We start from the raw sequence: 21,280 nt of genomic DNA, 5'->3' as shown, positions 1-21,280 counted from the left end.
CATGTCTCAAGATACATTGGACGTCAGCTTAGGGTCAAAATCTGCCCCATAAAACTTTCTGTGTCTTGCTTTTAGTATTCCTGAATGATGGTGAGCCAGAGATGCAACCAACTTTTCACATGCAAGTAGCAAGACCATGTCTATCAGCATATTTTGAAAGATTTGCCCTGCTGAATCATCACTTGACCTACATGTGAGGTCAAGAGGCTCCAGATTATCTTGACAGGCTTATTGCTTTCATAAACTCAGGCTATGTGATAATAATAATCTGCTTGTCCTTTCCCCTACATTACTCATCGCAACAGATGACTCTGCGGTGCGCCAGATCTCGCTTTCATTTGAGTTCTGCTACTTATGCTCTACAAAGAAATTCCATGAAGTTTTGCCTGTTTGTCACTCTTTTTCTGAAGCTATCACTCTGCACCACAAGAACAATAGTTGAAAATCAAGTAACTTGGGGTCACAATGAGGCTGTAGACTCTTTCCTTACTATTCAACAACCATTCCTTTCACCTTTGTACTCAGGAATATTCTCCACACCTTGATTGTCTTTGTGATTCAATACAAAGATTATTGGAGCTGCTTGAAACAAAGGTGTTCACCTACACTGCAGTTTTTGTGGGGCAGTCACCCTGGCAGCTCCTGTCATGGCTAAGTGTGGGTGCAAAACAATAAAGACCAAGAGATATGTATGGATGAAAACTTGGCCACAACTTTATTGACTGACAGACATGGGTGGGGATGGCATTGGGTTAGGATCTGTAGGCTAAAGGACTTCCAACCTGATGTGCTGCCATCATACCATATGCCTGTCAGGGCATCCACTGGTCATTAATTGGCATCCGTGACCCAGCATGGCAGATAACTATGCAACTCGGACAACTGGTATCTTGAGATAGCTACTGGACAGTCTGACCCACCCAAGCTAGGGGCAGGGGCTGTTCAGCTTTCATGACCCCATCAGTGCCCCCCCTTTAAACTTCTACCCTTCCCAATGGAGATGAGATGCCTAACAGTTGCTACCCACTGACTGAAAGGTGAAAACCCCTGAACCTAATACCAGGTGTGGTTGGGAGTAAAATGCCTTTCTGACCCTGTTAACCAGTAGCTACTGCACTCCTCAGAGTCTCTAAACTAGGAATGGAAGGGCTAGGAAAAGTTTCCCCTCTTTCACTTAAGGAGGAAGGAGGTTGGGCAAGATGGCAACCTGTGTTTTAAAAATAGGTACTACCCTACCCCAAGATTTCACAGGTCTACACTGAGATCTGACATGAAAATTGCCCTTCTTCCTCAGCCATGGTGGCTGCTACTTCACTCCACAAATTGGCTACCACCATCAACAGTCTCACCGGGCTGTGAGTTCCACACTCTTTCTGGATTATCTGATCAAAGCTCCTGGCTTTCAGTAGCACATATATTTGATGACATCCTGCCCTGCTTCTCTACTTTAAATTTTTCTTCTTCCATCACATCCTGTATCTCCTGGTATCTCTATCTAAATGCTTCTAGGGCAGGTGTAAGGTAAAGAGACCCCTGACCATTAGGTCCAGTCGTGGCCAACCCTGGACTTTATTGGCCAAGGGAGCTGGTGTACAGTTTCCAGGTCATGTGGCCAGCATGACGAAGCCACTTCTGGTGAACCAGAGCAGAGCACGGAAATGCCGTTTACCTTCCTGCTGGAGCGGTACATATTTATCTACTTGCACTTTGACGTGCTTTCAAACTGCTAGGTTGGCAGGAGCAGGGACCGAGCAACAGGAGCTCACCCCATCATGGGGATTCGAACCACCGACCTTCTGATCGGCAAGTCCTAGGCTCTGTGGTTTAACCCACAGCACCACCCTCGTCCCTATAGGGCAGGTGTAGGGAACTACAATTCCTATCATCCCTGGCCACTGGCCATGTTTGCTGGGGATGATAGATGTTGTCATTCAGCAACATCTGGAGGGCCAAAGGTTCCCTACACCTGCTCTACAGGTGGGAATCCACCCTCACATTGTTAGTAAAGAGCTATATATTTGGATGAAGCAATAATAATAATAATGGCTATGAAAAAAGTTAATTTACTATCCTTTTTCAAACTCCTCTCCATTTTTGATACTTGTGATCAGATGTATCTTCAGAGAATAGCATTCCTAGTCTCCTACCACGTGTGTGTGTGTGTGTAATTGCATGGAGAAATATAGTTGGGTGTTAACAATAAGTACACTGATGACACCTTGCTCTAAATCTCACCCAACACCTTGATGCTAAACAACATCAGGAACAAAATTGGAACTATCAGACCCCATATCATATTTTCCAGGGGGCTGATAGACATTGTCATTCCCTGCAATGCTGCTCTCTGGTCAGGTATCATGCAAGTACGAATAGAACAACTAAAGAACTGTGTCCCCAATTCCCATCCCAATGAGATGGTCCAGGATGATACCAGGTTAATGAAAGAGTAATAGGGTCACTCACACATCCTTTATCTCTTGATAAAGGTCATCCAACAGGGTGAATAAGGCTGAGTCAGTATCCAAGGCAGGTTGGAACTCAACAGTAATAGATGCAATCAGGATCCTCCAAGTCCTGTTACAGTTGGACTACTATTACCCTTCCAATCACCTTGCTCAAAAAGGGTGTGTTAGCATGTGGATGGGAGTTGTCTAAAACCATGTCGTTTGAAATGACTTTTTCAGAAGTAGTAAAACTACTGCCTCCTCAAGGATAGTAGGCCCGACTCCCCTGTGTAAAGAACATTTCATACTCCCAATTATTTCTTGTGGCCAGCACAAAACTCTCTACATCTTGAACAAAAGGCCTCTGCTCTGCTCTTGAAAACATGCAAACTGCTAGTCATACCCATAACACCCTCCTGAAAACCAAATATTGTTCTCCACAGTGGCTTTGTGCCGGATCTTCCTTCTAGCATAATAACAGCAAGATCACGTTCTAGTCCTAACTATTCTGCTTTATGACAATAGTGGAGGAGTTGGTGGCAGGCGCAATGTTGCTAGTCTTGGGACCAGCATGAATTGCTTGGAACAAAATGCCCATTGTTTGGCCTCTGACGTTGTCGCTTTGCATTGGGTGGCCCTGAACGCTACACATCCTGGGACTCTCTTAAAAAGATGCCATTGAGATGCGTGTGGCTCACACAATCCTTCTGCCTCCTACTGAGAACTGTTCCTGTCACTTCCATTCTCCTGAGGAAACGCTGTCTAGCAAGCCCTGCATAATGTGCAACAAATTTGTGGGAAGCTGGAAACTTGTCTCTAGTGAAAACTTTGATGACTACATGAAAGAACTGGGTGAGATTTGATTTGGATATTGGTATACTGCTGCCATCGCTGTACATTTCAGTGATGTCTTCTTTTGGTACTTATTGCTTTTCACTCAGATCATTAAACATTTTTCTTAAGCATCTTGAAAAGGAAGCTGAACAAGAGAAATTATTCTGTCTTACTAACCATGCTCAGATTCTGTCCTTTCCTTTCATTGTCGTCTTGCATATTGCGAAATTGCATCTGTTAGTGATGGCCTGGTGTTTTTCGGAGCCCAGTTTTGTATCATGAATTATGTTTTCCTTCCGCAGAAATATTGGGTATCATATAGTGTCCCATACTCCTTTAGTGTATGTTTCTTTTAGTTACAGATGGGAAATAAATTTTGTTTAGTTTGCATTCAAAGGTGAACCTACCTACTTTGCACTTTCCGAAACAATATGAAAATAAAAACACAGCTATCCTTCAGAATTCACCATTTAACTGAATTTTGTAATGCAAGTACCTAGCTGTGTTCTGCATACAAAGATGTATATACTTGATCAATGTGTCCATAAACATATTAGTGAAAAAAGCATACAAAATGCATCATTTGCAAAAATGTGTATAGCAGGCATAATTGTGTATAAAGAGAGAATTTCCCTTAAATGCTGATATAGTTTCAAGAATGCTGACTGGATATGTTGTAGGATCAGTACATTTGTTAGGCAGTATACTACCAGGCTGCATTTCAAACAGTTAAAATACACAACGAATATTTCATTTCTTAAATGGAGATCTTTGAGGGAGGGCTGATGAATACATATATATGTATTCATCAAGAAATGCCTGCAGCACTAACAGTGAAATCTTAAACACATCTACTTAGAAGTTCAACGAGTTCAGTAAGACTTATCCCCTGGTAAGTGAATGAAAGATTGCAGCATTAAGGGATAATTTGTATCTGTGAATGAACTATTACAGACCCCCCCCCCAAAAAAGCACTACACAGAGATCACTTGATATCACCTCAAATGCATTATTTATCAATGGAGCTAGTCCACATATGCAGATGTGAGTCTTCAGATACTGAGTACTCAAAAGAGAAACCAAGTCTTGTATATTCATGTCTGAATTGCTTCTGTATATAGGGGATATGTGATATAAGGCAGTCCTGTCTTCACTGGTCTTCTATTCAATCCAGTATTGCATTTTGTGTCATATTGACTTTTGCATTTAAACACACCAGTGTGGTTGACAGATGTTCCCCTTTGTCTTTAAGATAATTTGCTAATCCCTAATAATCTTGCCATTCAAATATAGTTTGGGGAGAACATGGGCAATCAATAATTGTAGCACTCTCCACTAATACTGTAATTCTCTCCAGCTGACATTCCTTTTTTCACTTATAGTTTTCAGATGTATTTTTGAGGTCGGGGAATGTGTAATATATGCAATGCCCAGTGGGGTATAATGTTCTTTATCTGGTTTGTAGGGGTGGGGTTGGCCACCAGAAAACTTGGCAGCTTGGCCAAACCCAAAGTCATCATCAGCATGAAGGGTGATGAAGTAACAATCAGAACTGAAAGCACCTTCAAAAATACACAGATCACTTTCAAGTTGGGGCAAGAATTTCAAGAAACCACTGCAGATGACAGGAAAACAAAGGTGAGAGATAGCTTCCCCCTCAACTTTCTTCCTTTTAACAGCACTGTAAGGTCTTCAGTTCAGTTTTGACAGAAACCAAGGTAACTTGATATGTAGGATACAGATAGCACAGGACTTGTTAACATTACACTTGTTCCAAGTCTTCAAGGGTTGAGAAGTTCCTTCCAGGAGAACAGCACTTACCCAGGTTTCCTTCTCTGTCAGATATCACTGGAGGCTTCTTTTCTTCCTAATATGTCCTGCCAACTTACATATATACAGGTCAAGCAGCAGTGAAGAAACACAAACACTCCAACAGACAACCAGATATTGCAGGAGACAGCCAGCACCCCAAAACACTGTTAGCTTACAAAGTCCAACACTCAGTTCTCTCAGAGTAAACTCAGCTTGGCATTTCTTCGTTCTAGAACATTTTTTTTAAAATAAAAATAGTTGTCATCGTCATCATAGACCAAAGTCAGTTATGTTCATTCGTTTTAGTGCATCTACTCTAAGTATGACTAAATATTTAATACAACTTGATTACTAACATTTAAATAGGAATTCAGTGCACTCATTGTAGTGGGGGTGTATGGGGTGCTAGGAGACAGGTAGTATCTCTAGTGGGAGGGACACACATTATTCTCCTTTTGAGGTAGTTTGTCCACCTTTGATCCCCACCTTGCACTCAGCTCTCACCTGTAGCTCCTAGAAGCTGTTACTATGAGACAGCAGCCACACCCCAGGAAATGGCTTTGACTGGCCACGGCCAATGGGTCTCAAATCCTCAGTGAGTTAGGGACTTTCCCCTGTATGTGAAGACAGGCTCAGGCAGATTGAGCGGATGAGACAAATAGTGGATCCAGTGGTCAAGATGACAGTTTCTATACGTGCTATAGATAGAAATGATGAGGACCTCTGTACACACTGCCCAGGCTTGCATCCCAAGGAAGTCACTTTGATGCTGCTAATGTAGTGATCTGACTTCACTCCCAGAGACGGACTCCGTTGTCTCTCGAGACAACGAGTAACACCAGGTGAGCTGTGCACCTACTCAATCTGCTCTCGAGGTACTAAATGTTGATCAGCAACTTCTTTCCTTTCTTCTGGTTCTTTATGTTGAAAGTGGACTTGGACCAGACAGTCCTTCAATCGGAGATGCCTTCAGCCTCCCCTGTTCCTGTCCTGGCTCCAACTATGTAACTTATGCTTCAGCTTTGCTGAAGCTAAACAGGTTTCAGCCCAATCAGTTGCTTGGACAGAGATCACCAGGAGCCTCATTTACAAGAAGGATATAATAAAACTACTACTACTACTACTACGATGATGATTATTAGAAAGAAATACAAGTGCTCTTGAGATATAATCATATGCTACTTGAATAACAAGGATGTATATGACTCCCCCCCCCCCCGTAAATGGCATCCCAACTTTGACTTGATATTTGCAGAAAAAATAAACAAAGTAGTCACATTTTTATTTTTTTCCTTTGTGTCTCCAGACTGTTGTAACCTTAGAAAAAGGTGCATTGGTACAAACGCAGAAGTGGAATGGCAAAGAATCAACAATAAGGAGGAAACTAGTTGATGGGAAAATGGTGGTGGTAAGTTACTGTTTTCAATTACATAATACGGGACCCATTCTAGGCAGTTTTCAATCACATTGATTTCAGTGAGAAATCTATAACCATGTTATTAGCTTTCTCATTGTAATAGTGGGATTTGAAGGATTGTGCCCAACATTTTTGAAGGGCATTTTTGCCAGTTTTGAATGGCAAGCCTCCAATTACTGTTATAATTTCTAGAAAGGGCAGACTTCAAGGGCCTGTTTAAAATAGTTTACACAGTTTAAAAACTACTGTGTAGCTAAGGGGAAAGTACACTTGAATTAGATTTAGCAATGGTTCAAGAATGGCTGGATTTCATCTTGCTTTTCTCCACTTGTATGCCCAGTTTAATGCAAATGCCAGCCTTGATGAAGGTTAGGGGTTTCAAGGTTGTGCATGTGGCTTTGGCTTAAACATAATCAGGTTTAAGGTTTTCAAGTAGCTGCCACCACATACCCACCTGCCAGTGCTCAGGGATCAGGAGCCAAGCAAGGAACCAAATTGTTCCCCATCTGCCATACACATTATGGATTAAAAGTATTTCATGACTGCATATAATGTATTTACAACAGCATTTTTTAAATGACTGCATGTAAGACTGGAGGGGTGTTTCGATCTGAGGTGTGTGCAAGCCCCACAAGTGACTGCTAGGGATGAAAGGTTGGTACAAAGCCAATTGTGGGATAGAGAAGGATGCACAAGCAAAAACTGGATACTAGCCACACCACATAGTGCAAGTTATAATTAGTCAAGATGTTTCGATAGTGTTAAAATAAAGATGAATTTCCCAGGTGGACTGTTTTCCTTCCCATGTGTAATTATCTTCAAGCATTGGTTGATAGTGTAATGCAAGGTGGGGAACTTGTGGCCCTCCAGATGTTGCTGAACTCCAACTCCCATGCTCCCTGGTCATTGAGCATGCTTGCTGGGGCTGATGGGAGTTGTAGTTCAGCAATATCTAGAAGGCCACAGGTTCTCCGCTCCTGATGTAATGTCATTTCACTAGGCTTTATATAAGCGTAACCCATATGTCCTATGTTATTTTTGATTTTTCAGGAATGCACCATGAAAGGTGTCACCTGCACAAGAGTCTATGAGAAGATGTGAGGAATCTCCAAGCCCCTACTCAAGTGAATCTAGTTTGTCCAATCCACATTATTTCTGTGGGAAAGCGGTGGAGCTAAACCTCGTGCCCTTTCCCCCCTCAATTCATTTTACTATAGAGCAACTAAGCTGTAAACATAGATTTAGAAACGGCTGTGTAAGCAAATGTGGAAGTATTTGCAATTCAATAAATGCTTACCGCTATCCGACCCGTGAATGTATTTTTTTAGTGCATAGAATGTGCTAGACAGAAATGAGTCTCTCTGTGTGAAAAGAAATCAATTCTCTTAGGCCAGAGGGCAGATGAATGAAAGAAAATCTCATACATAGGGTGAATTCTGGAGAGAAAAACACCTGACCAATAAATGAAAGCTTATTCAGTTACTCAGGCTGCAACTGGGGCTAGAAAATAAATTGTAGAATACAGGTAGCTTCTAGAACTATTTTTTCTCCTCCACCCAGGAATGTCACTTCATTCTGTTGAATGCCAGGCACATTAATTTAAGCATACCTGAACTGCATAACATATTATTTAATTTAAAAAAATCCTTCCAGTAGCACCTTAGAGACCAACTAAGTTTGTTATTTGTATGAGCTTTCGTGTGCATGCACACTTCTTCAGATACATGCACACGAAAGCTCATACCAATAACAAACTTAGTTGGTCTCTAAGGTGCTACTGGAAGGATTTTTTAAATTTTGTTTTGACTATGGCAGACCAACACGGCTACCTACCTGTAACTAAGACTATGTTATTTAATGAAAATGTAGTTTGGTTTGTTACTTTGCCACTGAATTTGAATCAATAAATGAAGGCAGCACATCACAGTGTGGAGAAAAACACTGACAATGTCCTCAAGAGAGCCAGCACCAAACATTGTACCAACTGCCAGAGCAATTCCCATTCTCCTCAGAATCTGACCATCCCTGCTATGACACCTCCATGGGACTCATGACACACAAATCACATGTCTTGAAGAATCTTGAGTTACAGAATGTCCTTAAAACCGGGGGGTTGTGCCAAAGTATTAACAGAAAAGATGGGTTTTGAGGAGGGATTGGAAGTAAGTAAGAGAAGTGGTATCACATGGGTGTTCTGGGAGTTAGTACCAATAGGGCAGCAGGGGAGAAAGGACAGAGTCTTTTGAGGCAGCTTGTTTGAAAAATATTTACTTATTATAAAGTGTCATATCCAAAGGTGTTGCTCAGCTGATGCAAAGTCTTCTGTTAGTGGAAAGGGAAAGGAAGAAATTACTTGCAAATTCCTCCATGTACCCCCGTGTCCACTAAAACTGTTCCAGGGAAATGGGGGAACCTCCTGAGGAGATACAGTGGAGCTTGGTAGGATCGCTGGAAAGGGCCCACCTCACTGTTCCACTGACAAAAAGACTTTAACATCAGCTGAGAGCCAGTGTGGTGTAGTGGTTAAGAGCAGTGGATTCATAATCTGGTGAACCGGGTTCACGTCTCTGCTCCTCCGCATGCAGCTGCTGGGTGATCTTGGGCTAGTCACACTTCTCCAAAGTCTCTCAGCCTCACTCACCTCACAGACTGTTTGTTGGGGGGGGAGAAGAGAAAGGAGATTGTTAGCCGCTTTGAGACTCCTTAGGGTAGTGATAAAGTGGGGTACCAAATCCAAACGCTGCTGCTTCTTCTTCTTCTTCTTCTTCTTCTTCTTCTTCTTCTTCTTCTTCTTCTTCTGGGATGCCATTAAATACAACCCAGCTTCTGTTGTTTCTCTGTGAAATATACAAAAATGCATATGTTAAATATTTAAGGTTCAAAGATAAAGCCACTATTTAAAACGGAGGGAACAGAATAGCCATTTAAAATCAAACTCAACCAAGTTCTTGAAACCTTTGCCCAAGTTCTTCAAAGGCCTTCAGGTAGGTATGAACACATTTTAATGTCCTAGTGAAAAAAGAGCACAAGGGGAGGGAGTCTGCTGGACTTCTCAAGCCAGCAAATTCCACAAGGTGGGTACCACACCTGTTTTAATTGCAAGTTTTGGAACTATTTAAAACTATGTTTTAAATTATTATAGCCTGCCCTGGGACCTTCGGGTGAAGGGTGGTTAATTAAAATGATGACTGACGATGATGACTGGTGGTAGTAACCCTAGTTCATAGTTCTAATGCCAGCAAATGAGAACTACCAGTGTAGGTAGGCCACAGTTGCCGATTTGAGGAGGCAGAGATAGGAAACAGGAAGAGGGTATGCAGGGCCCAGGTAGCCAGTACTCAAAAAGCAACAACCAGAACTGCTGTAGGTTGAGTTGTTCTGTCTAGTGTTTGCAGCTGAGAGAACAATACATAGCCAAATGACAACTCCAGCAGAGACACACCCAGGGATGGGGGAGAAATTCAATACACAGTTAAATGTGAGCCTATATGTAATTATCACTTTCCAAAAGAAAAAGTGAACTGAAACACTGGCATCCTTTGAAATCTGCACTTCTTCAAATTTTGCAATGCAGTTCTCCGGCCCACTAATGTGTACAAAAATGCATATACCAGGGCAAAGTGTGCATTAAAAATCATGTATTTGTGAAAATAACATACAAGAATGTGTTATAGTAGGAGGGATTGCTTTGTAAAAATGTGCATATCAGGCAAAATTGCATTACTGCATAAATTTGCACTAAAATGTTGATGAATTTTCGGGATTACTTCTAAAAATATCACAAACTTGATGTGGAAGGTGTGGAGATTATAAGATTGGAAAAATGAGAAACAGGAAAATTGTCAGATTCACCGTCCCTGGATACTGCAAGCAGAACTGCAAGTCTTGATGAATGCAATGATGAAACAAATAAAATACAGCTCTGGCATGGGCTAAATTACACATAATCACAATATAATAATATGTGCTGCAATCATATGCACACTTTCCAGGCAGTATAGAGATCAATTTATTAATAACAATAGCAATAGTAAAGCTTTCCAAGCAGTAAAAGTTAGCTACTTTATATACCACGCCTCCCTTCTAGAAATATGCTTATAGCAGAAAGAGTGTCAGTCACTTAGTTTGACAACTGGCATTTCCTAAGGGGGTGATCATTTTAAAAGAGTATTCGAATACAGCTTTTAGAACTCCCCCAGAACTCATGGAAAGAATTAGGCTGTTTATCAAGAAGGAAATTCCTGCATATCTTGCTATTTCAGTGCAAAGCAGTGCATTGGGCGACAGGTCATTGTGCTTCATATGGGAAACTAGTTGCCTGAAATTAATGATAACATAATTTGGACTAAAGGGCAAAACATCATTAAAAAGCAATATAGTCCCAAAGGCAAGTATGGGTGGAGATTGTCACAAAGTAGTTTGTATCATTGTGTTACACTAGAATTTTGGATGGTACATCAGCTTCTCAACATGCTTTCCCAGAGGCAATTTACTTTCAACAATATATAATGTTATTTAAGGAAAGGGGGAGCTCATGGGATTTTGAACAGAATAGCCAAGGTTGATTTGATAGGTCAACGACTTGGCTTGGAGTCAAGCACTTTGATCCCAAAACTTGCTACCATATGTGGACAAATGTCATGTAGGCTGTTTTAGGTTTTTATTTTATTTTAAAAAGTCTATTACTCAAAGAATGAAAAATATGTGAACTCAGTCCTTTAGTTTTCTACAAGAAAAATTATCTCAGTATCAAGGAAGACACACGGCAGGACTAGAAGGTTGGCTATTTGTTCTGGGCCTCATCTTCATTATTCTAGTTTGGGGATTCAGTTTAAAACCCAAAACACAGGTTGGATATCAGAACCAGTGCTTACTGATTTCAGAAGGATCTCCAAGGTGGCTTATGTAAAATAATGGTTTACAACAAAACTGGATACTGCTATTCCTTCCAGCATATGACATTATTCTGGTAAAAGATACCCTCTCTTTCTAACAGGGTCGCAGGTGTTTTCACTGTGAAAGGTAGGAGTCAAGAGCAGCAACTGGGGCTGATGTGCTGAGCAATGGCAGATCTTTTGTTCCCTGTGTGTAGTCTACACCTAAGAGATGGTTCAAAAATTTGAGTCTTCCACACCCCGTTGGAAAATGCCCTGTGTGTGACACAGGACCAAGGGAGGTATATACTTGGCCAGGGCCTCAGATTTTAGCAATTGGTAAGTTTTGCAGCTTGCTTATATGTGCATCACAGCAGAATATGACTCACTTTCTCAGCTTAGTACTGCAAATGTAATCAAATAAGAGGTAAAATATCTTTTTGGTTAATTAAAATAGAGTTTGTCCTATTAAAGAGTTTAAAATATTCATAAATATGAGTTTAAAATGATGGCATAATATTAGACCACAATGAACGTCTTCTTTCAGCTCAACTGAAACGAGCCAGTATTAGTGGCTGGTGCTGGGTCAAGTATATGTCTTAAAAGGTAAAGAAAATGTTGTGTTTTTGTGTCTTTGGTGACTTATTTTGTTTCCATGTGAGGTAATTTTTTAAATTTTTAATTATGGCTGAAGGACCTCAAAAGCTGGAAGTGGCCTGGGTTTTTCTGGACCTCTGATAGGGCCTGCACACCTCTTGACCAGATATGACTGCAGGATCCGTGTTTGCTCCCCGGGTGTCCACTTTTTACAACGAAAGGGGTGCATGCCTAAAGCCTCCCACCTCCTGCACTTTCTCTCTTTGTGTCCCATTGCCGCAGGCACTTCATCCTGGATGCACAATAGCCAGTTCTTATTTAGAAGGTGAGAGTTCAATTTCTGGTGCAGGAAATTACTCTGTGCTCTTCAGAATACTCCCATTTGGGACCTTGTGCACAAATGGCTTTTTCAGCATCTGGGGAAAGGGTCAGAGCACAAAAGGGATTTGAGATTCAGAAACAATGTGCTAAAGGGCATGTTTTGGTCTGTGGGTGTTTACTGAAACCTGGGTCTGGCAACAACCTAAGACTCTGATATGTTTTATAGATGCCACACCAACAGAAATATTGAAGCAGCGATATAGGCTAGAACTTGAATGAATTTTGATGCAAGCAGCTTGATTGTAAGAAAAAACACACCCTCAAATCAGTGTATTAAAAGCACTTTGTTATTGTATTATATATTTTCTTATTTTTTTCTTTTTGTAAACTTTGCTTTTTGTAAACTGTGGTGCATATAGTTTATGAAGTAAATAAATAAATGAGCTAACTGGAAGTGACCTGGACATTAGATCTACATACACATTGACCTCTGACCAAGGCTTTTTAAAAAGAGGGCAGATAGACCCAAAATGGGCCATTGCAGGGTGGGAAATGAGCAGTTCAAAAACAACATTTGGGCAGTTCAACACTTCCAGTCATGCAAGACAGGGCTGGTGGCCAAATCCAGTCACCCCCTGTCTCCATGCCTGGGCAACTGCAGGACATGGGCAAAAAATCAGCAGAGTCCACTCCTTGCAGAGATCAGAGAAAAACACACACACACAGGCAGCAGGATTCTTCATTAAGAGTTTCACTGAGGCTTAAAGCATACAGGAACTTACTGGATCCCCAGTAAGGCAAAATCTTCGCTCAAAAGTGCATCATCCAGTTGCAGAAGCAAAAACACAGAGAGAAAGGAGGATAAGGAAGGATAAGGAACTGCACTCAGTGCCAGGTTTATATCACTCTGTCTCCGAGCACTGACCTTGAATTCCCACATGACTCACAGGAAAACACCAGCTGTGGGCACGCTTTGTCAAGAAAGTACAGTACCAGAATGTTCTAGTAAACTAAGGAAGCTTCTGCACCCATAAAACTTCCATCCCTGGCAAAGTAGTATTATGTTTTATGTGATGCAGAAAGTAACTGATAAGAATGTGAAAAGTAACTTCAGTGGTCCAGGCTTTCCAGAACCTGAGACTCTGGCTGAACATATGCAGTTCCCCTCTCACTGCCAAAGACACTTTCCGCAGATTCCACTGCTACCTTTCACAGAGCAGTCACCAACATTTCTAATATTGCATGTTATTGGACGAATCCCTGTGTACTAAGAAGGGTGTGAGCTGGGTCCTGCAGGCCTGCTGTATGGTATTTGTGCTTCTGTGCTTTTTCCTGTTATTCTTCCTCTTTGAATACCCCTTATTCCAAACAAAGCTTTGCTTTCATTCATGATGTCTCTTGTGGGAAGCTTGACTATAATGCTCTTCGGCATTAGGGCTGTCAAATCCCCAGTTCTGATGATTTTCTCCCACTCTGTGTAGGCTTCATGGAATGTGACTCTAAGCAAGAAAGCATGTATGCACACCTGAGGAAAATGCACAGGTGCACTGTAGCAGCGCATGCTTGGTGCATGAATTATAATCACAGACCACTGGGCAGCTGTACGTTTTCCTTTAGAAATCCCAGCATCTTGACCTTAGCATCACAGCCTCTATTGTCAATAATAGAATCCCCACTGGTTTTCTTGGATTTCGAAAGCAACCCTGCAGACAGCTGTATGCATTTCAAAACTTTAGAAATAACAGCTGGTGGGAACTCCGAGTTAAGGGAAGAGTGACTATTCCTTTCCTTGGAACAGCAGCAGCAGGAGTGGCAGCCATGAACAATCTTTGCAGGGAAAAGGATAACTGGTTGGTTGTTCCGCTGGTAGTAGCTGCCACTTTGGAGCGGCAGAGTGGGCAATAGTGATCTATCAGGATATCTGTCTATTGCAATGGGTCTACATATTTTGCACAAATACTTAATCAGGTTAGCACTTGTTACAGCAGCTTAAGCAAACAAAAAAAGGGGGGTGTTGTTATTTAGAATCACCCTCTAATTTCATTAGGGACAATGGAGAAATTCATTTTTATTTTTGGCATTTTAATGAGAAACTGTCCAATTCGCTTGTCTCAAACCAATACATGAAACCAAACACAGTTTTAAATCATCTGAATTTTGCAATGATGTTTGACAAAAAAGCAATGTCTACAAAAATGCATATATTCCGGGCAGTGTGCAGAAAATGCATATATAAGTGAAAATAGCATACAAACTTCATTATGCCTGTGGAAATTGCTAGCAAAAATGTGTATATTAGTCAAAGCTGCATGCAAAATATGTTTAGTATGATAAATTTGCACTAAATTGCTGGTTGTTTTATGCATTTTTTAATTTAAAAAATCATGAATTGCTGTGGAAATGTGAACTTAATCTTTGGAAAGATGAGAAAGTGGGAGAAACTGAGATTGGCAGATTCACTGTATAAGGTAGTTTCTAATGTCTGACATTTTATTATGTTTTTTATTATGTACTGGAAGGGAATAATAATAATAATAATAATAATAATAATAATAATAATAATACCTAAATTTCATAGCCACTTGAGAGGTAATTTGGGGCCCTTTGGAGGAACCACCAATTCTTTCTCCCAATTCCATAACTAAGGCCTGCAATGCCACAAAAAAGTTATCCTTTATTTCTCTGACCTACAGTAGCTTTTACCTTTGTTTCAAGGATTAAGACTTCAAGCTTTCCCTGCCACTGTGGGTTATGCCATATTTAGCAGAGTGCCTTTGTGACTGAGATCATAACTCAACCTGCTTTATTCCTTTTAGTTCTTTCATTTTATTCCTTCAAGCAATCTCAGCAGGGAACCAGTATATGCATTATTTATTTATCCACCTAAGGATTTTAAGATCATGCCAGAGCATGACTTAACATTGCACAAGAAAAATTAAGAAATAGTTCTCCAATAAGCAGATTCTAGCTGTTGGTTTTTGTTTTTTTAAGGCAGCCAAACTCTATTCATTTACATTGATCCAGTGGCGTAGCGTGGGGGGTGCAGGGGGGGCCGGCCGCACCGGGCGCAACATCTGGGGTTAGGGCAAATCCACGGGTTAGGGGGCGCAAATCCACGGGTTAGGGGGCGTAAATCCACGGGTTAGGGGGCGCAAATTACTTGCCTTGCCCCGGGTGCTGACAACCCACGCTACGCCACTGCATTGATCTAAATGTCTTTCTGCCCTGTTGTTATTGCCACATTGCAACAGTCTGGTGACGATGGCATTGCTTAATATTGCAATCCTGACATCTCCAGATCACCAGCCAAAGCTATGCCATTTTTGGTTTAGAAGTGAGGCAGTGCTTCAGCTATCATTTTAAAAATTGCATTTAAATTACATCATATATGACTATGAACCAAATATTTTTTGTAAGTTTACAAACAATAAGCCAATACCTTTAGAAAGCACTGGAAAGCGCATGATTATTAATTAAATGTATATCCCATCCATTGTACCAAAGGATCCCAAGGTGGCAAACAATAGATGATAAAACATTTTTTAAATGTCTTTTTTAAAAAATCCGGTACATATGCAGAACGGGAAAGCAGTTCAGCTTAAAAGGCTTGTTGGAAGAGGAATGCTTTCAGGAGGCACTGAAAAGAGAACACACCTTTAACTCCCTTTTCATTCAATAGTCCAACTGCTTCCTCAGTCAGTTTCCTGCTTCTGATACATTTCTATCATTTTTTTATTGCTGGTCTTAATGTTTTTAGAGGTAACCTCAAAATCTTCTCCCCGCCCCCAATCCCTTATTGGGTTTTCAAGCCCACCTAACTTGTTCCTGTCTGTTGAAGGAGCACACACAGTGCCGGATTTACGTATAAGCTAAACAAGCTATAGCTTAGGGCCCCACTCTCTTGGGGGCCCCCAAAAAATTTAAAGGAAAAGAAAACTGGATGTACATTTCCAAAATATAAGATAAAAAACAAGTAAAATAAAACCTACATACAGCAAGAGTGTTTTGTGTTATGTAGGCTCCTACAATGGGCCCCACCTGCTAGTCTGCCCCCTAAAATATCACTGGTTTGCTCATTTTTATATATAGGGTATCTACATTCTGCATGGACATGGCAACATGTGCAAATGGCTTTAGATACCTATTAGGTCCATAAATTACCATATAGCACATATTCAACACAAAAAGCAGTGACAATTTGTTGTTGACAAAGGACAGCTGGACATATAAAGGGCCCCATTACCTTCTGTAGCTTAGGGCCTCATCAAACCTAAATCCGGGCCTGACCACACACAGCCTAATTCATTAGTATTTGCAACTCATGAGAAAGATTTTCCCAGTCAGCTGACAAGCCTGCCAGGGGTTTGCACATTTCCTTCTCAGTGACCTAATCCTAATCATAGCAAGAGGACATGTCGCAGCATAAGAGCTCCACCCTCGAGACACAGAAAGTGTCATCACTTTTTAGCACCGAATTACACCACAGCAACAAGGTAGCAGGATTTAGGTAAGAGGGCAGATGTAAAGAAGCATGCCTTGTTATAAGCTGAGGCCTGCCATTCTGACTCAGTTTGTTGCAATAATCTCCCTCTGATCTGTCCCCAGCCCTCACTAGCCCCATGTACCCCTTGCCCTTCTTGTTTTCTTAGGAGAGAGGTTATAGCTCAGTAGCAGAACACATGCTTTGCATGCAGAAGGTCACAGGTTCAATCGCTGGCATCCACAAAAATCAGAAAATGGGGAGGACATTATCTACCTAAGACTCTGCTGAGCCTCTGCCTGTCAAGAGTGGATCATACTGGGCAAGATGGAGAAGGAGACTGACCTGGTATAAAGAAACCAATCATTTTGATCGGTTATTAACCCCAAATTTCATTCTTCTTGTTCATACACAGAGCCAGAGTCCTGCCAGTTGACAAGGGGACTGTCTGCAACCCTGACCCCTACACACTCTCAGAAAGCCTGTGTGATGGGCTGGTATTGCCACTCACAACTATTGTGTGAAAAAGTCTGCCTTTTGTCTCTCCAATCCACCAGGTTTCCATTATGCCCACTCTTGAGATCCTTTCCGATTCTGCAATTCTATGCTAGTGGGATGTTTGTTTTTCACATAGAAAAGCATTTAAATGCAAAGTCTCCACCTGCAGTTTTTCAGCCTATGGAAGCTGCAGTTAATGGGGGAGAGAGAAACGTTTTCTCTTATATTTATTTATTAAATTTGCATCCCACCCTTCCTCTCAAATCACCCCTAACAAAATCAATATCCTATTTTTCTTCTTCTTTTGTTTGGATTCCTATTCTGCAGTAAGGGATTAAAATAGATCAAAATTTTACAAAAATGCACATTAGCACAGACTTCCAAGTCAGATGAAAACTGTTAACTGAACCCTTTCTATTCTTCTTTAAAAAACAAAACAAAGATTAAAAAACCCACAATGGTTGCAAGGACTGAATTACTACAAGCATCTTTTAATTTCCAGATCTCTGTTGTGAAAAAAGGAGAATAGGAAATTACGTTTCTCAGGTATAATTATGCCATTGATGACTGCCATGTGGTGTACAAAGAAAGGAAAACCTTAGTGTTAAGTGCCAGGAATATATCTGTACGTAGTACTAGTCTCACCTAAATGTGCTTGTTCCTTGTGCAGTTCTTATAGTGATGAAACAATGGGAAAGGGCAGCTAATCCAGACTACATTTCCTAATATTAAGATTTCACATGCTGCACATGTTGGTGACTAAGGGAAATGCTGAACCCTTTCTAGCCTTCTGAGATCATTCCCTGAGGTTCACTTCTGCCTTAGTTTCACAGTGGCAGAAAGACTAACAATACTACTACTTAGGCCTTATTTAAATATTACCTTTCCTACATGGAAGCCTCTAGAAAGTCACACCATCTGGCCACATGTCCCACAGTATGCATGATATTTGAAAGCCCCTTAATATCAACATTGGCTCAGCTATGAATCAATCTTTAGGACTATGTGTCTCTGCACCTAAATGGTGCAACTTTCTTCCTTCAGAGGTCCATTGGCCTCCCTTGCAATCTGTTGCCCACCTAGTTTTGGGCAGGCCTTTCCCAGAGCTTGGAAATTTGAATATATATATATGAATGAATTCTGGATGAATGAGTTCAACATGTCCAGCAAAGGAACTAATTCAGGATCATGTCCATCCCTTTACAAAATGAATTAGCATCCCTCATACAAACCTGCCTAGGTTCTGGTATCTTTGGGGGATAACCTTTTCTTGATCCCACCCTCCACACAGGCATGCTTGGTAGGGACATAGAAAAGGGCCTTCTTGGTGGCTGCCCCCAGACTTTGGAACTCCCTCCTTAGAGAAGTTAGAGTGGCTCCCACCTTGTTGTCCTTCTGCCAGCAGGTGAAGACTTTCTTATTCCAACAGGCCTGAATCACAAATTAAAACTTGACCTCTGATTAATCAGATAACAAAGACTCCTGGAATCTTTAGCCACAAAAAGAAAATGTCTATTACCTCCCAGCACTGGGTTAGAGTAAAAGAAACTTGATAATGTCTTTTGTTTCCTGTTTGTATCCACAAATGTTCTAGATGAAACTGCTACGATTTTCCTTCTAGCAATAAAAGTCACAAGCAACCGAAGCTGAAACGAAAATTTACACTAATCACCTTTTAAACCTGTGTCTTTCACAATGCTAAACAAACTTAAAATAGTAATTAATTTCTCAGGTCCAGATTACATTTATTAAATGTTGCATATTGATTATTGGAAACTGATCAAAATACACATAGATTCACATTCTCTTTCTGCTACTAGTGCCTTCACGGGTTAATTTCACACACATACACATACAAACACACCCTCTTGTTTACCCTCAAGGAATCATTATGGCTGTATGTATAATTTCTGATCATACACACACCCCAACGAAACAATGCATGCCACAGCATAATGTGGTTTGGCATTATAGGGCAAGCTACAAATCTAAATGAGCTGAAATAAGATATATATACTCTCTGAGCCAGCACATCATATTGTTATGTCTTGTGGTCCTGATGCAATGAAGAAAATCTATCCAAAGTTAACCACATTCAAGTCTTAATGATTTAATGTGATGTCTTTGAAATCAAAGGAATTTACAGGTGCATAGTTTTGGCTGAACATGGTCCTAAAACTGTTTCCAACTTTTGTTTGTTGTATATGTTCTTACATGTGTGTAAGCAGATCACATTAAAAGCAGTGCCAAACTGTCTTATGTGGATTACATGTTTGAAAAAGCAAAACAGAAAATGTGTAGTTTTATATTTATATTTATATTTTTTAAAGCATTTCATTAATTAAAAAAAATAAACCAATGATCATGAACATAAAGAAATACTATTATAGCAGACTGAAAGCAGCATATGGTTGAACATTATCACTGAACTTTTTGTTCCAAAACATTACCAAAAAAAATCCAATTTTTTTTTCTATAAACTTGTTAGGCTGGTTTATATATATTCTTTTATAAAAAGTTAGCTGAATTATAGTTACTATGTACCAAATTTTCTCAATCCATTCAGTTACATGAGAAGATATGCTTCGCCCGCCCCCAAATTTTTAGCTATTATAATCTTAGCAGCAGTTATAAGGGTAAACACAATTCCTTGATAATTTTCTATAATAACACCTTTTAGTTAACTAAGCAGAAATATTTTAGGTTCCAAGGGCATGTGATATCCCAACATAGCAGAGATATTTGCCTGAACAGATTTCCAGAAATATTTCTGTTTGAGAACAATTCCAAAAGATGTATATGTAATCTACTTTCTTGAATCCATGTCTCTCGAACATTTATCCCATCCTAATTTATGTATCAAGTTCTTTATTTTGTTGTTGTTTAGTCGTGTCCGACTCTTCGTGACCCCATGGACCAGAGCACGCCAGGCACTCCTGTCTTCCACTGCCTCCCGCAGTTTGGTCAAACTCTTTATTTTAATCCTGCATTAAAAACTGGATGGTTTTACCTGTCAAGTGAAGCATAGATGTGCCCTTCATGGGCACTTTATAATGGCAATGCTTCTTTAGCTAACTTTAGTTCCATTTGTGTCTCCCGATGTATGCTTTCCCGTGATGTGGGAGAGCCATGCAGCAGACAATGAACAGTTGCAGGCTTTGTGACTTAGATTTTAAAAACTGCTTGGGACAGCAGTGTTGTGCCTGATTAGATCATGCTGCGTAGGCAGGGCTGGTGTCTAGCTGGGAGGCTTTTGCTTCCATCAGCTCCCTTCTCTTTTCTATTGGTCAGCAACACAAATCTTTTAATACCACTGGGTGACAAGCAGCAAGCAACATAGGCTTGATTGCCCTGGGACTTGGAATCCTCCGTTCACAATCATAACCAATAATCACAGTAAAAGGTAAGGCCCCCCTGGATGGTTAAGTCTAGTCAAAGGTGACTATGGGGTTATGGCGCTCATCTCACTTTCAGGCCGAGGGACCCAGCGTTTGTCCACAGACACCTTTCCAGGTCATGTGGCCAGCATAACTAAACTGCTACTGGCGCAACGGAACACCGTGAGAAAAACCAGAGCACACGGAAACGCTGTTTACCTTTCCGCCACGGTGGTATCTATTTATCTGCTTGCACTGGTGTGCTTTTGAACTGCTAGGTTGGCAGGAGCTGGGACAGAGCAATGGGAGCTCACCCCGTCGCTGGGATTAGAACCGCTGACCTTCTGATCGGCAAGCCCAAGAGGCTCAGTCGTTTAGACCACAGTACTACATTCTTCTATACAGTAAACGGCCTATTGCATGTATTGGGCATAATTTGTATGGATTTGCCTCAACACAAACACTACAGCAATGCATAAAGGCACTCTTCAACTTCAGACCAGTGCATTTAGATCAGGTCCTCTACCTTCAAGGATTATCTGAACTGTAGGACAGAAGACCTAATTTATGAAAAATAAGCACCTGAATGAGGAAGGCTTGCAGCTTGCAGCTGCATGGTAGAGCTG

At 40.8% G+C, this 21,280-nt stretch overlaps 1 protein-coding gene across 1 annotated transcript; it reads left to right on the top strand.

Annotated features, from left to right (window-relative positions):
* Nucleotides 1–3,126: 3,126 nt before the first annotated feature.
* On the top strand, nt 3,127–7,814 carry LOC310766823 (myelin P2 protein-like). Its single transcript, XM_083623483.1, has 4 exons — nt 3,127–3,296; nt 4,744–4,916; nt 6,397–6,498; nt 7,558–7,814. Exons 1-4 carry the CDS (start codon nt 3,128–3,130, stop codon nt 7,606–7,608), a joined length of 495 nt encoding a protein of 164 aa, XP_083479609.1. The 5' UTR covers nt 3,127; the 3' UTR covers nt 7,609–7,814.
* Nucleotides 7,815–21,280: the final 13,466 nt, after the last annotated feature.

Source organism: Podarcis filfolensis (assembly GCF_964270895.1).
Source record: "Podarcis filfolensis genome assembly, chromosome: 7".
In the NCBI taxonomy this organism is placed as follows: Eukaryota; Metazoa; Chordata; class Lepidosauria; order Squamata; family Lacertidae; genus Podarcis; species Podarcis filfolensis.
The sequence above is the reverse complement of the archived record's forward strand: the minus strand, read 5'-3'. Positions and strand labels throughout refer to the sequence as shown.